At 40.9% G+C, this 16,310-nt stretch overlaps 1 protein-coding gene across 14 annotated transcripts in view; it reads left to right on the plus strand.

Moving 5' to 3' along the window:
• Nucleotides 1-289: 289 nt before the first annotated feature.
• Nucleotides 290-16,310, plus strand: part of Ptpn20 (protein tyrosine phosphatase non-receptor type 20) — a 97,970-nt gene continuing 81,949 nt past the window's right edge. For 4 of the 14 annotated variants that reach the window (XM_042056048.1, XM_038349130.1, XM_038349132.1 and 1 more), the window contains exon 1: nt 340-386. Coding sequence is in view for 5 of the 14 variants with exons in the window: in XM_038349133.1 (XP_038205061.1) it covers nt 469-517 (49 nt within the window). In the remaining 9 variants the exon portion in view is untranslated. The other 10 variants (XM_038349133.1, XM_038349144.1, XM_038349145.1 and 7 more) reach the window with 6 other exon arrangements.

Genomic DNA, 16,310 nt, shown 5'->3' on the forward strand with positions numbered 1-16,310 from the left:
CTCCTTGAAGTTCCTCTAATGTGACCTCTCTAGCTGAAACTGCTCCAACTGAAGTAGTCAATTGTCTTCCTATTCTGGCACAGACGAGGGACTCTTTCTGCACTAATCTGTCTGCCTTGCTCGGATCTTAAATCTAAAGGGACTCTCCATCCCATCCCTTTGGGACGCAGTTGGCCAGAAGGAAATAAAACCCCCCGGGCTAGCGGCAAACAACTTAATTCCGGGAGCTACAGCGGGCGCTGCAGTACCTCGAAAGACCAGCAGGGGAAGCACTGTTGTCCCGACCAGGCTTAGACTGGCTGAATGAGACTGCAGTGCGCAGGCTCGTGGGGGCTCTGGCGCGAACCTCCTGGTAGGCGGTTGGGGCCGCGGGCCTATGGGCCCAGGTGAGGAGAGGTGGGCCAGGTCAGGTGGCGCTCAGGCATGAGGGGTCATCCTTCTTCTGCCTCTCAGGAAGGAAAAGGAGCCATGGATGCGCGGAGGCCTGGAGCACAGGCTGGACTCCGAGGGGCCCATGGTCTGTGGCGTGAGCCTGAACGTGGGGGCGGGAGGGCAGGCTTCGGTCTAGCCTCGGGGTGACCGCTCGGGGTGACCGGTGTGGGTCTGCCAACCCTGGCTGTGGGGTAAAGGAAGGTTTGGGGGTGCGGCTGAGGAGCATGCTTCTGATAGGACTGGCAATTAGCCGCTCTGGGTCTCTAAGACCTGGCTCTGGTGACCAGGGAGGTTTGGAGGACTAGGGTGCCATGGACCCTCAAGAGCTAGTGAAGGTTGGGGTGTCTAGAGAGAACTGAGTGAACTTGAGAGTTCCACAAAGAAGAGGGGAGCATGAAATAAATAAGGAGGGGCAAACTGGTGGTCGCTTGTGTTGAATGCTGTTGTGTAAGATGTTTGTGAGGGAGGCTGAGACAAGAGAGTTTCAACCCCAAACTAGAAACCAAGGCCAAATGGAAACAAAATTCACCCCCAGATGTTTTTGACAACTATGAAGATCTTAATCATTTTGATAAACAGAACTTTAGTCTATAAAGAAGAGGGACCTTTTGGTCAAATTGATTTTTTTTTTTTAATAAGAGAAATTAGGATTTGTCCCTATGCTAATGTGATTGAGATCATAGGAAGAGAGAAATGATACAGATAAAAGAGAGGAACTTTGCCTGAGGGAATCCTTGAAAATCTGAGAGTTACAGCAGACTGTGTTTCACATTTTAAAACCAGCTAGCAGCTAGAAAGGAAACTGAGGCAACAGGCGCCGATCATGTTGGTAGTGGAGGAAGACCTGTCTGTCAGCAGTCAGGCAATGTGGGATAAAGCATTGCTGGCGGGCACTCTGTAACAGAGCCCTCTGGAGAGTGGGAAAGGAAGCTGAGGTGACAGAATTGAATTGCCACTGTGTTAAGGGCCTATGTGTAGTCATGAATTTGTGAGGCCAGCCAGTATGGTTTTATGATTTTTTCTGTGTGTGTATTCAACATTGGGAAGGTTTTACAAGATTCATGAATAGCATCTGATTCATTATAATATAACTTCTGTTGGGGTTCTTATTTTGTTTTCTTTTACTGTTTTTACAAATGTGACCAAGAGGGGTGACATTTACAACCATACAGGATCTTCTCCTTCGGCACATTCTTCAGTGAGACCTGATTCACCTAAAGTTTGCAGCTGCCTTAGACATCAGGTCCTGATTGATTAGGATTATCTAGCTTTGTAACGCGGCTGCTTGTACTTTGGGTCAGAAGATGGTCACAGTGACAATCATTAAGTGTTTGTGAAAAGATCTTTCTATTTCATATTGGATCTAATTTACCCACAGTTACACATTCTACAGCTCTAGTCTCACCAGGGGAAACCAGTTTTATAGGTTATTATCCCTCCCTGACCACATGGGCTGTATTAAAATACAAATATAATAATGGCTGATATTGAGTGAGCTCCAGTTCCTGGCTTTGCTTTAGACTTTTTTCAGCTGCCTGGCCATAACTCCCAAAGCCAGATCTGCTGTATCTTAAATTGCCTTGTTATGTGACTTTGGGCAAATCACTTAACTACAGTGTTTCTTTCTTCTTATTCATGATATGGGAATGAGTCATAATAATAGTTGTCTGATGAGTTATTGTAAGGATCTAAAGACGAATGTGATGACACCTACCGGTTGATTGGTTCCATTAAGCTCATCTAGCCATTGCATTTCATTAGAGTCTAGGCACTGTATTATTTTGTCTTGGGGCTTGCTTACTTTGCTTCTGGTTGTGTTGTCTGTATAGGTAAAATAAATAGGTATGAGTTTGCTAATAGATGCAAAAAACCAGCATATTTCATCTGGATTTATGCAGGTGATCAATGAGGTACAATTTCTTTAGTGTTGACATTGATTGCCTGCTGCAAAGAGCTTGGGGAGTGAGTCAGATTGTATGGTCCCAAACTGGCAGACCGCTGAAGATATGTGGTTGGAAAGATCAGTGATCTACATGGCCTGTGCTCGGTACAGTGCATGGGAAATGATGTAGGCTATTTGGCTTCACATAAGAGACCTGGAAAAAAATCTATAAGGCTAGAGGGTTACTGTGATTAGAAGAAACTGGACAGGCTTGGCATTTGGGACCAGTGGAAATTCCAAATGATGTTTGCTGGTATACAGTGACAGGAACAGTTAAGTATATGCAGCAGAGTAGTGACCCAGAAAGTCTGTAGTGAGAGCTGTATCAGAATTTGTGGATGCTGTGCTCCATTTTCACAGATTCAGAGTCAGTAAGTCACAGTGATGTTCTGGAGTCCATCAATTTTTAAAGACTCCTGTGAGTGACTTAGATGTGCAGTTCATCTGGGATCTCATTAGTGCACAAACCAGTGCTTTTCAGCTCTCTCTCTGCTTCCTAATCACCTTTCAATCGACTTTTAAGAACTATCAGTGTTCTGGTGCCACCCCAGATTTAATTGGCTTGGAGAGAGTATGGACATTGGTATTGTTTTTGTTTGTTTTTTTGTTTTTCGAGACAGGGTTTCTCTGTAGCTTTGGAACCTGTCCTGGAACTAGCTCTTCTAGACCAGACTGGCCTTGAACTCAGAGATTCAGTCTGCCTCTGCCTCCCAAGTGCTGGGATTAAAGGCATGCACCACCACTGCCCGACAACCTTGAGACTCTCCTATGCTGCTGGTTCTGAAGATCACTGCCATAGTCCATTGACCGAGATTTCTGTTCTGCCAAGTCCCACAGCCATTCAGTTCCAAAAAATACACAAGAGGTCTATATTAATTATAAACTGGTTGGCCTATTAGCTCAGGCTTCTTATTAACTCTTACATCCTATATCTTAACCCATATTTCTTTTCTGTGTTAGCCAAGTGGCTTGGTACCTGTTATCAGCAAGGCATTCTCATTTTGCTTCCTCTGTGCCTGGGTGAAGGCTGCTGACTGCGTCTTTCCTGTTCCCAGAATTGTCCTGTTCTCATCGCCTTGCCTCTATTTCTTGCCTGGTTGCCCCACCTATACTTCCTGCCTGGCTACTAGCCAATCAGCATTTTATTGAACAAATCTTTACAGGGTAAAACCATTGTTCCACAGCAATAGTCAGCCAGATTTCCTTCCATAGGAAGAATTTTAAAACAGGCATAGCTTCAGGTAGCATGCTATCAGGAAAGTGAAAAATTAGCATTTCTGAACTCCTTAATACAAATATTCAATCTAATAATGAAATGACTGAAAATGGGGAATTGATGGGTGAATTAGCATTTCTCACACTTAGTAATGGCAGTTTCTCAGGCTCACCCTGGGAAAGAGATTATCATTTATCAGGAGCCTTATGTATAACCTCAATCTTACAGCAACTCTGGGAGATTGTGTATTCCCTCTGTAATTTAGATGACAGTTCTGAGGCTGACGGAGGGTTAAGTTACCCTGTATATATTTTTATGTCTAGGCGTAGACAGTTGCAAAGCCTAGATTGATTTCTTCAGAGCTTCTCAAACTGGAGCTCACCCTGGGGTATCCCGAGGGAACTTTAAAAAGTCAGTGTTGAGGTCTCATTCTCATAGGTACTGATTTTGTTATTCTGGGGTGGCCAGGCATTGGAATTTTGCAAAACTCTTCAGCTAATTCTAGTGTGCACATCAGACTGGCAATCTAAGAAAACTTTATTTATGATTGTCATGGGGAGTTATGTGTTCACATGCCATGGCACATGCTTGGATGCCAGAGGACAGCTTTCCAGAATCAGTTGTCTCCTTCCACCTTTGCTGTAGTCCTGAGACTTGAACTCAGGTTGCCAGATTGATGGACAAACATCTTCACCCCCTGAACCATTCACCAGTCTGCTGTGTGCTTTCATAATGGTTTAATTTCTATTCGTGCTGGTTTACTGTCCTGCTATTGACTATTTCTGCTAGGTTTCCGGCCTCCCTGCGCACTCATAGTTTTCTCAGTGGCCTTTTTTCAAATATGTGTTAAGTGTCCACTTTGTACCAGGCACTCTTGGTACTGGGTGTCACAATGGTGACAAGAAAGACCAAGTCACCAGCATTATAAATTTACATTGAAGGAGATAGACAGTAGGGATTTACATATATGAAGACATTAAAGTAATGACCGTGCTTTCAAGACAACAAAGCCCTGGAGGTGGGGAGATGGCTCAGTCAGTGAAGCCCTTGCAGTGCAAGCATAAAGGCCCGAGTTAGACCGTCAGGACCCACATAGCAAGCTGCATGTGGCATCTGGAATCCCAGTGCTGGGAAGGTGGAGACAGGAGAATCCTGAGGCTTGCTGGCCAGCCAGTCCAGCTGAGTTGGTGAGGTGAGCTTCAGGTGGACTGAGAGATTGTCTCAGAAACTAACTTGGAAAGTGATTGAGGAAGACATTCCGTGTTATCTCTGGTGTCCGCACACTGCACACACACACCACACAGAGATTAAAAGAAGTGCAATGAATAGTGATCCCAGTAGCAGTGCATGAATGTGACTTGCTTCACACCCTCTCTAGAGATATTCTGTGTTGTGTGTGTGTGTGTGTGTGTCTATTCAGTGACTGTGTAGTGGGATCTCCTGATTTTTTTTCATTTTTCGGTTGACCAAATGTGGCAAGAATCTTTCTATGTCTATATTTGCCATCTGTATTCCTTTTGTCATGTGCCTGCTCAGATATTTTCTGAGTCATGAGCCTTATATATAGGGTATACATCCCTTTCCCAGTAAACATTTTGTTAAGTATCTTTTCCCAGTCTGTGTGTGTGTGTGTGTGTGTGTGTGTGTACACACGGGTGTATGTGTGTGTACTGTCTTAATGGGTTTTGTTTTTTGGTTTTTCGAGATAGGGTTTCCCTGTAGTTTCTAGAGCCTGTCCTGGAACTAGCTCTTGTAGACCAGGCTCGAACTCAAGAGATCCGCCTGCCTCTGCCTCCCGAGTGCTGGGATTAAAGGCATGCTCCACCACCGCCCAGCTGTACTGTCTTAATGTTAATGACGTCTATATTTTAATACTTTTCTGTAAAACCACATTTAACATGGTGCATTCTTCATGTAGCAGAGCATTTTATCTGATTCAGTGTCGTACATAGCTCCCCTAGGTGATGTTTTTCTTTTTTTTTGTTGTTGTTTTACACCAAGTAGTCCAGACTGGTCTTGAACTCTTGGTCTTCCAGCCTCCGCCTGTCAAGTGTTGGGATTTACAGACAGGTCTGTGTCATCCTACTCCGCTTCCCCTCACTTTCCCCAGCTGCTTTATGGGTTTAGGTTTGATTCATTTCTGTACGTAGTATGAGAGTTGGATGAAGTCCATAATTTTCATAGAGAGGTCCAATTTTTCATCACTGTTTGTTGAAAGTACTGTCTTGATTCCTTTCCAAAACATCAGTTGACCCTGTGAGAATGATTTCTACCTTTTTTTCTTTCCTGCTTAGGTGTTTTTCTGTTCTCACACCAATACCATGGGGCTGGATGTTTCACCATTTGTATTCATTGTAAGGAGGTCCTCATAGTGGTCAGATACAATTCCTTTCGTGAAACATCTTGTGCTTCTGTATGCTAAGAAATGCACTAAGTAGTTTGAAATGGGTGTAGTAAGGAATACATTTGCAGATGTCCTCATTAGAATTAGAGTGGAATGTTGTCTTTTGGAAATGGGATGATAAACTGCTCTTGAGCAGTACAGACGCGTACTGGTTCTAGGGGAGAGGAAGAATGGAAATTATAGAGAGCCTAATACTAATATAAATTTTTGGTAATGCAAAAAGGTGGAAAGATACAAAGTATTCAGATTTTCAAAAAGACATGAAAATATATTTGTGGACATAATTATATAGGAAATCCCAAGAAATCTACAAAAAGCTGTTAGACTAAATAGTGACTTTAACAAAGATACAAGATATGATATCCACAAGAAATCAGTCACATTTTTCAATATTGGCAGTGAACAGCCAAAAAATTTAAACATATTATCATTTGCAGTGTTATGAAGAAATTACAGATAAATTTAATGAAGTTCTGCAATATTTGAATGCTTGAGACTATAAAATATTTATGTAGGAAATTAAAGAACTGAAAGAATAGAACAATATATTGATTCTATTTGGCGTTATTTTTATTGAATGCTTTTTGCATCTATATTCTTGATAGATACTGGCTTGTAAAGATATGTCTTGATATCAAGGTTGATGGTGGTCTTATAAAATTACTTGTTTTTGTTTCCTCTTTTACTCTGTGGGGCATTTGGTGTAAATTGTCTTCTCAAGGTCTGATAGAGTTCAGCTGGAAAGCACATAGGCCCGCGGTGGTTGTGTGCTGTGGCCCATCACCCTTCACAGACCCTGTACAGCTGTCTCGAGGGAGCGCCAGGACTCTGGGTCTTCCCGGAAATAGCTCTTGCTATCTGGGCTATACACCTGGGATATAGCTGTTGTACTGCATGCCGATTGTCTAGCTGACACTACAAAGCCCTCTAGTGAAGTCCCCTTTTCATTTCATTTCTGGTTTTGGGTCTTTGTTTCCTCACCCCTTTCCCTCTCCTCTTCATGTTCTCTTTCCCTTTCTCTCTCTCTGTCACTTCCCTCCCCATCATTCTTACTTTCAGTAGTGTAAGTGCAACATTTTATCGCAAGGTTACCACCAGCCATAGAGCTTATGGGCTATGATGGCCCCTCGTGATTGCCAAGTACATCTGGAACCAACTGAAACCCATGCATCTGGGCACACTTGTGATTTTTCTTGATTGAATCATTTGAGGTGGGAAGCTCCACCCCAAATCTGGGCCACACCTTCTGATAGCATTTGTAAAAGAATATGGAAGAAAGCTTTGGTGTTTTGCTTTGGCATTTCATTTGTGCTGGCAAGTTCTGTCCTGTTGCCGAGACATTCCTTTACTGGTGTTAGAACTACTTCTCAGAATTCTAATGTAGACTGAATCCTAGCAGCTTTAAAGGACTCCAGCACCAGACTGGGACTCTGGAGACATCCAGTTTCAGGGAACGAGTGGATACTAGATCCTTGGAAGACAACTATAATTAGACCACTCAAACCATAGCCTATAAGCAACCCTAATAAATACATGCTAACACTTTTCCAGTTCTTTTCCTTTAGAGAACCTTGAATAATACATGGCCCAAGGGTCTTAAGATACCCTAGGCCCTGGCACTATAATACTAGCCACTATCAAGAACCAGAAAAATTTGACTTCCTAGACCCACACAAAAGCTGTGGGTCTAGGAAGTCCCCGCACCTGCCCAAAGTTTTCCTTCTGACACTAGACTGCTGCAGCTTCAGGCTGTTTGCTGTTGAGTATAGTTGTCTAATGCCAAGGGATTCATGAGGAGCAAGCACTGGAAGACCTTTGCCTTTCCTACCGTGATTTCTAGCTGGGCATAGCAAAAGTAGTCCAGCTACCTGACTGTCCCTGAAGAGATTAAGAGGCGAGTGACTCATGGGTCCATAGCCCTTTTGTTCCTTCGTTTCTTCTGCAGCTGTCACTGGGCTGGCTGCTCTCTAGTCCCACCACTTCTTAAGCTTGGCTGTTAACACCACAGTGACCTTTTTAGGCACTGTATCCTGGGGAGAAGAATAAAGATTGTCAGAATTCAGTTTTCTGTAAGTTGGAAACAGTTTGGATGATTAGGATCAGTCAGGACGCCTGGCAATGTTGACATAGGGTATTTGTTTTAAAAGCTCAGGGTAAGTATTTGTGACTTTGGGAGGTAGGAAGGCAGACTTTTGTGGTTTTAATTGTGTCAGCTAGTTGAAGCATGCTACCCAAGGATTGCTGAGATACAGCAAAGAGGAATAAGAAACAGGGAAGCGTCTTTGTGTTGAACTTGCAGAGAGCATGCCCTCAGGATGCCTGGTGTCCAGAGCAGTGAGAACACAGGTCTTTATGACTCACAGTGTGAGCACAGTGGCAGCCTGTGAGTATCTTGTAGAAGTTTATAACTTTGTGATTTACACTCAGGACTCTGATCTACTGTGAAATGTGAGAGGCACAATGCTAATGGCTAGATTTCTTGCTTGTGAATATCCAATTATTCTAGCATGATTTATTGAAAAATAATATTTCTTTCATTGTGTGGCTTTGCTACTTTATCAATGATTACTTGACCTCATTTGTGTGGGTCAGTTTCTTGGCATCTCTATTCCATTGATCTGTTTGTCTATGCTTTCAGTAATTCTATGTAATATTGATTATTTCAACCTGATGGAATGTCTTGAAATCCCATATTGGTCTTCCAACTTTATTCTTTAGGATTTTTGGCAATTCTGGCTATTCTCTCCATATCCTTAGAAGGAATGTGTTATTATCCACAAAGCGACTTGCTAGAATTCTCATTGGGATTACATGTTCTGTAAATAAAATTGGGAAGAACTGAGATCTTAACAGTAGCGAATCTGCATGAACATGAAAACATCTCTTCAGTTACTGAGATCTTTGTTCTAACCAAAGTTTTGAAGGGTTTGTGATGCTATGTTGCAAAGGAGTTGGCTTTTGTACATTAGCTTTGTATTCTTTGTCTGGTTATTGAGTTTTGTTACCTTTGTGGTGCTGGGGGTTGAGCCCAGGGCCTCCTGCACACTCCATCCTCTTCTAATACTAGTTCATCTGTCATTTCTTGTAGTGTCCTAATATACGTGCTCTCTTGCTCATTGGTGATATTGACTTTTTAGGGGACTTCTAAAAAAGAAGGCTTTTTACTTTTGTTTATTCTTTGATATGTTTTATACAGATAATCTGCCATCTAAGAAGGCAGATCTTTACTTTTCCACAGCTATTCATCTCTGTATTTTTTCTTGTCTTGTTGTCTTATAGTATCTAGGATTTCGTGGTACTTAATAGAACTGTCAGAGAAGATAGACATCCTTGCCTTTTCCTTGTTAACCATTCTTTGAGGAAAGCATTTAGTTTCTCATTAGGTTACACATATTGTATATAATTAAAACATTTAAAAATTTTTATATATGTGTACTATATTTACATCATTTCCCCCTCTATCCAACTCTTCATTGGGCTCTCCAACTCCCCCTTAAATTTATGACCTCTTTAATTATTATTCACATACACACACACACACACGAATTTAACCTTATGAAGTCTTTGTATATTTTTGTAAATATTCTTTAACAGTTTGAAGGAGGTTCTCCTCTGTTCCTAGTTTTCTGATCATTATAAAGAGTAAATTTTGCTTTTGTCAAATGCCTTTTCTTGGATCTGTTGATATCATGTGACTTGTCAAAAATCAGTGAGTTACTTTGCTGTTAGGTGTTAGACATCCTCCCTGTAAGAAATTAGTAAGAAGTGAAAATTGACCTGCTAGCAACTGTGGTCAGCTTGGATTTGCTGGTGGATAGCTAAAATGATGAAATTGAGATATGGAGCTTTGAGAGATCTCCCTCCTGAGAGATGGGGGAGGGGACTGTGTTTATGGTGGGTTTGTGTGTGTGTGTGTGTGTGTGTGTGTGTGTGTAGGCCAGAGGTCAATGCCAGTCATCTTCTTCTCTTGCTCTGCACTTTATTATTTTGAGACTGAACTGGAACTTACTGTTTCAACTAGACTATCTTTTCCCTAGCATAGTACATGTAACTCCAGTATATGCAGTCATGCCTGGATTTTATGTGGGTTCCAGAGATCTGAATGCAGGTCCTGTGCTTGTGTAGCAAGCGCTTTACTGACTGAGTTTTCTCTCTAAATATAACTATTTGATTGCAGCTAAGGGCTTGCTTTCTGCCCTTCATCTTTCATTTTCTTTGTTCCTGAATTAATTCACAGGCAACTTTAGTTACTTCCTTATATCCAAAACCCTTCAAAGCCTGAGTCCATTTGACATTTTATCTATCTATCTATCTATCTATCTATCTATCTATCTATCTATCTATCTATCATCTATCTATCTATTTATTTTTGAGACAGGGTCTTACTATCCAGCTCTGGCTGGCCTAGAACTTACTATGTAGACTAGGCTGGCCTTCAAACTCATAGAGATCTTCCAGCTTCTGCTTCCTGACTGCTGGACTTAAAGTCATGTACTACCATGCTCATCTATATGATATTCTTTGTGGACAGGTTTGTTTCTAGAAATGGAGTCCCTCCCTCACTCTCTCCTCTTGGGGCAGTGACTTTACATTTTCCACCCAATACCTGTTAAGAGACCATAGAGAAGAAAGAAAGGTTCTCTGAGAAGTGAGCTAGAGACAACTTGCCCTTTTATTTAATGATCTATGGAAGATTTGGGCCCACACCTTTAATTGACATAGCTTAAACAGAGGTTGGCTTTTCTTTTCTCCCTATTAATTTCTCACAGACAAGATGTCTACTGAGCACTGAGGGTACAGCTTGCCTTTGCTTTATTTTTCTGTTTGTGTCAGAGTTTCTCAGTCAGAGAAGAATATTATGGGCATAACAAAGATTTTCAGTATTTTAAAGCTAGGCTTTATGAACTTTAAAATTGAATATGGAAAAGGCCCTCATACTGATGCCCTGGGTGAATCATTTGTGTTACATATTACATCAGGGATTTTTATGCCTTTTGTTCTTGTAGCCCATCTTCATCTGAGAAATTTTTATATGATGTTAGGTATGAGTATATGCAAATTAGGTAGATAAATAAACTGTACTGATAATTATAAAAAGTATTTCAAACAGTTCTTTGGTATACATAAAATCTGACTATTAAAGATGAGATCAAACTTACATACTAACAAGATATCTGTGCTTGTTTATTTTTGTGTAAGGAACTAAGTCTTAGCTGATATTCAGTATTTCAGGTTGCAGAGAATCTTTAGCATTTTTCAGAGTTGGTTGATACTGTGATTTTATTATTGTCAGTGCTTAGAACACTACTACACATAAATATGTAACACAAAATGGCAGAAGTATATTTAGGGCCTTTAGAGAAATAGCTAGAAATTTTGGCATAGTCTGAAGACAAACTTTATTAATATTTATGAAAATGAAGTTAGCAACTGAACAAAGCAGTTTTTAAAATGAAGCATCCTAACACTATACGACGCAAAGACACAGTAATACTCTAATACATGTCTGCTGAGGAATGGTGGTAGGAAACTGTTGGAAGACTTGTCCCTGTAGTTAAGCTGTTGCCATTCTTTGGAGCAGAGCCCAAGTTCTGCAGGTTGTAACGTATAGTATCTGCAGTCTGAGGCAAGGTGTTTCAGGCAGCATTCATTTGCATTGCACAGTATGCTAGATTGTGCAGTATGAAGGGCTGGTGTTCCATTCTCAGAACCAAGGGTGCAGTGAATTCCTCCAATGCAGGTGACCTCTGATTCATTATCAGAGGTTTGAATTACTTTTTAGTCATTGCTTGCTCAGAAACTTTTTGGTATTGCCAGTTTTTCACAGTTCACACATTCAGTTAAGCAATCCCATACTGGGTACCAGCGCAGTTTAAGACACTGAAGACAAGGCTAGCCTTTTGGGTGTGTGGACTTAGTGACTATAGCCAGGACGTTTTCACTCTCACTTTATCTTACTTATGCAAATGTTTTCTTGTACTTTAGGTGACTTGCTCATATTTATTTATTTTTAGGAGACCATTGTGAAAAAGAATGGGAGAACAGGCAGGACAGACCATGCAGGAGAATCTGAGCACCAGCTGGGAGACACAGTCCTGCTTTACAGTTTCTATAGGATCTGTCCTGGTTTATCCTTTTGTTGAGTTTTATATTTTAGAAATTAATTACATATACTCATAGACCACGCATTATGAGGCATTTGTCTGGATTCTTTCTCTTCATAGTAGAATAAGCTGAAATTTGTCAGATAGATACATTTTTATACTAAAGAAATAGTGGCTCATTAATTTCTAAAACATTCATATGAGAACAGGCAGAGGCTGGCCTTGTATGCAAAATTATGTACAATTAAAATAAATAAAATTAATTGTTCCTTTTGCAGAGATGTCTGTTTCTCTGGTTGCCCAGGGGCAGGCAGTATACAGGTAACATAGCATAGATTTTTCTCTCCTGTTGTCAGACAGGAACTTTGGAGGTGGGGGAACTATATATAATCTGTTTATGAGGATGGCAATGTGTTTCCTGGTGCTATACACAAACATAATCCACCATGGTTTGCCAAAGCCTCCTAGTTTCAGTGACTGTCTAGACTCATAGAACTTGGCAAATAGTTAAGTTCATGGCTAAGAGTCTAAGACAAAGTCAGCAAAAGGAAACTGGATACAAGCTTTCTAGAATCTTAGCAGAGTTCTCCCAACAACAAACTGGGGAAGCTTTTGTATTTTCTGCAAGAGATGTGTAGTACAGTTTCTGTGTTATTATTTCGGTTCTGGGCGGCCGGGACGAACAAGCGGCTCCTTACTACAGAGATGTTGTTTAAAGGCTTGGAGTCTAGAGTCTTTATCTGGGGTCAGTCAGAGAGACACAAAGTGTGGCATGACAGGGCTTTTGACATGTGAAATGAAGGTGTGCACTCATCATAAGCCACATTGTGTGTAATATATGGGCACAGTGAACTACTTAATTTGAGAAAGTTTTGTATTAGAGTAGGCAATATTTTTTGTTGTTTTTTTAAACCAGACATAAACTAAGGCCAAGACTATTAAGCAGACATTACTCAGAGAATAGTTTCAGGTTTGTGGTGTCAGCCTTTGTCTACAATGTGCATGTTTCTGACTGACATGATAACAGCTACAGGATAGAGTGGTTCAACTCTACCCTGTGAATCAGTGTTCTTTGGAGTTGGAGGTAAGAACTCTGTATTTTAGAATGAAACACTTACACAATTAGAGGCATTTCTGAAAGACAGAAAGGGCAAGCAGATGGCTCTGAGGTTTGGAAGGTTGGAAGGACTCTGCCAAAGGAACTGTGTCATGAATGAGTCAGTAGATCATACACTTTAGTACAGAATAGCAGAAATATTGCATATTGTGGAGTTACTTTTAAAAGATGTTTAAAGAAACAACAGCAACAACAAATTTAAAAAGTTACTGGGTGTGGTGGCTCATGCTTTTTTAATCTCAGCACTTGAGAGGCAGTGGCAGGGAGATCTCTGTGAGTTTGAGATCACCTTGGTCATGGCAACATAATGAATCCCTTTCTCAAAGACAAAACAAGAGAACAACAGGAAGGTGTTTTGAGTGGCCGTTTAGTTATGCTGTCGTAATCAACTGGAAAAGTTCAGAGTCTGGCTCATAACTATTAGTCCCCTGATTACAGCTTGATTAAGCATTGTTTACGTCGGGTTCTAATGCTTTAGAACCTTAAATTGTTCTCTGTTGAAAAGTTTGGTCACAGCACTTCTCAACAAACTCAGAACTGACACACAGAGATAGCAGTTTGCTTTCATATCTGTAATTGGGTCATAACTTTTAAAAATGTTTTTCATTAGTAGCTTGACAATCGTTTTGTGCCCTTGTGTCTATTTGTTTGACCTCACTTTTATTGAAGTATATTTTATTACATTAAAAATCTACCTTTTGCAGTATAATCATACACAAAAATTTTGGTCCTGTGAATAAATGTGATATCCTTACTTCCTTTCTAATTTGAATTGCTCCTCTCTCCTTCTATTTTTTTCCAGTTAGTATAAGAAGTTTTGCTGTTCTCCTCATGCATCCCTGGTAACCCTCACTACTCACACACCTGTGCTGTAGAGTAATCAGTTCCTGCTGGATGCAGTATACCAGTGGGGCATTTACTTTCACTGTTGTGAATAGTGGTTAGCTACTTTTTTTTTTGACACAGAGTCTTATAAAGCCCAGACAGGCCTTGAACTATGTAACTATGTAACCCTAGGATGACCTTGAAGTTTTAATCCCATTGTCTCTAACTCTGAAGTGATGTGAGTGTGTACCATCACACCTGGCTTATGTGGTACTAGAGACTGAATTTGGGGCTTTGTGCAGGCTCGGCAGGTACCCTGGCAACCGAGCTACATCTCTAGCCCTGTTTTTTTGTAATTAGATAAGGCAATTCTATTTACTTTTGAAATAACCCCAACTAAAATAAAAACAGTTCGTTAAACATAATTCATATCAAGTAATATAGCTCAAGAAACTTGTATTGGGAATTTCTTTATAGGAAATAAAGTATTTTTTTTTTAAAGAAAGAACATATCTTCAAGTGACTGTAAGACATCCAGAGTCCATAAGTTTTGAGTTATTGGGGTTTCTTTCATACTCTGCTTTCTTGTCCAGTACAGGTTTCTGAGACTGGGACATTTTAGTAGGTGTGCTTCAAGCAGCATCAGCCCTGGAAGTGACTGCCAGGGCAGTGTGATGTGTATGTCACTTTAAGTGGTAATTGGCATCTTTGACCCAGACTGAAATCTGTTGTGACTTTTCTTTCTTTCTTTCTTTCTTTCTTTCTTTCTTTCTTTCTTTCTTTCTTTCTTTCTTTCTTTCCTTCCTTCCTTCCTTCCTTCCTTCCTTCCTTCCTTCCTTCCTTCTTTCTTCTTCCTTCCTTCCTTCCTTCCTTCCTTCCTTCCTTCCTTCCTTCCTTCCTTTCTTTCTTTCTTTCTTTCTTTCTTTCTTTCTTTCTTTCTTTTCTAAGATTCTTCCTTCTCAGGGCTATTTCTTCAATTTTCTGCATTACCACATTTCTCCTAAGCGTTGAAGATAGACCTCATATTTGGTCTGGAGAATGGTCTGTGATAGCTATATTTGGGGTTTCAAATGAATAAGTTCATGAAGCATGTGGAAGGCAAAAGTACAAGAAAAGCAAGTAGCAAATAGAAGCAGCAGCAAAACAGCATCAAGTCAGGCCCAACATCAGCGGAGGCATGTGGAGCCCAGTTGAAAGGGAAGATACAGCGGTACTTCACCAAACCAGGCATGCGCAGTGGGCAGCAGAAATGACAGGAGAACTAGACATACTGGAACTGCCGACAGGTTTGTGGGCAGAACATCTCCATGGATGCCCTGGTTTCCTGTTCCCACTGAAGGCATTTTTATACCGCAGGACAAATGGCAGTAATTCTCAGTTGGAAACAACTTACCTTCTTGTTCTTCTCAAGGGCACAATACTTTCAAAGCACTGATCTGCATGAAGTCAAGAGCTGCTTGTAAAATGAAATCTCTCAGGGGACTTCCCGACCTGAGAAAGCACTGTTTTACAGAGCATGGAGTAATTTAGGAGTAGGGCGTAGCTCCATCTCAGCGGTGAAGCTCGATCTTGCACTATTCCTGCATTACTGAAGCTGCCACTCAAAAATTGAATTCAGTGTTCATCAGCTAAATACTATTTTTTGCCTATTCCTCCAGTTTGATTCTTGCTTTCCTATAGGATTATCTCTGGCTTACTTCACTGAAGTTTGGAAAAGTCTTAGAAATGGGTATGCTTTTTTGAATGAAATGTACCCTTAGTAACTTTATTTTTAGTATGAATATTAGTTATCTTTCCAATTAAAACATAAAATTTATTTTTTAAAAATTCTCCCAACTATACTAGAAACAATTTTTTAAAATTCAAAACTTTTTTTATTTATTTTATATCCTGACCACAATTTTCCCTCCCTCCTCTCCTTCCAGTCCCTCCTCCAATCCTCTCTTCCTCCATTTCTATTCAGCAAAGGGCAGGTCTCTCATGGATATCAACAAAACATAGCTTATCAAGTTGCGTTAAGACTAAGCACCTCACTTTGAATTAAGGCTGGGCAGGGTGAGCCGATATGAAGAATAGGGTGCCAAAAGCCAGGAAGAGTCAAAACCAGCCCCCGCTCCTGCTGTAAGGAGTCCCACAAGAATACCAGGCTCCACAACTGTCACATGTGTGCAGAGGGCCTAGGTCAGTCCCATGCGGGCTGCCTGTTATTGGTTCAGTCTCTCTGAGTGCTATGAGCCAAGTTAGTTGATTCTGTGGGTTTCCTTGTGATG

Source organism: Arvicola amphibius, chromosome 12 (genome assembly GCF_903992535.2).
Source record: "Arvicola amphibius chromosome 12, mArvAmp1.2, whole genome shotgun sequence".
NCBI classification, from domain to species: domain Eukaryota; kingdom Metazoa; phylum Chordata; class Mammalia; order Rodentia; family Cricetidae; genus Arvicola; species Arvicola amphibius.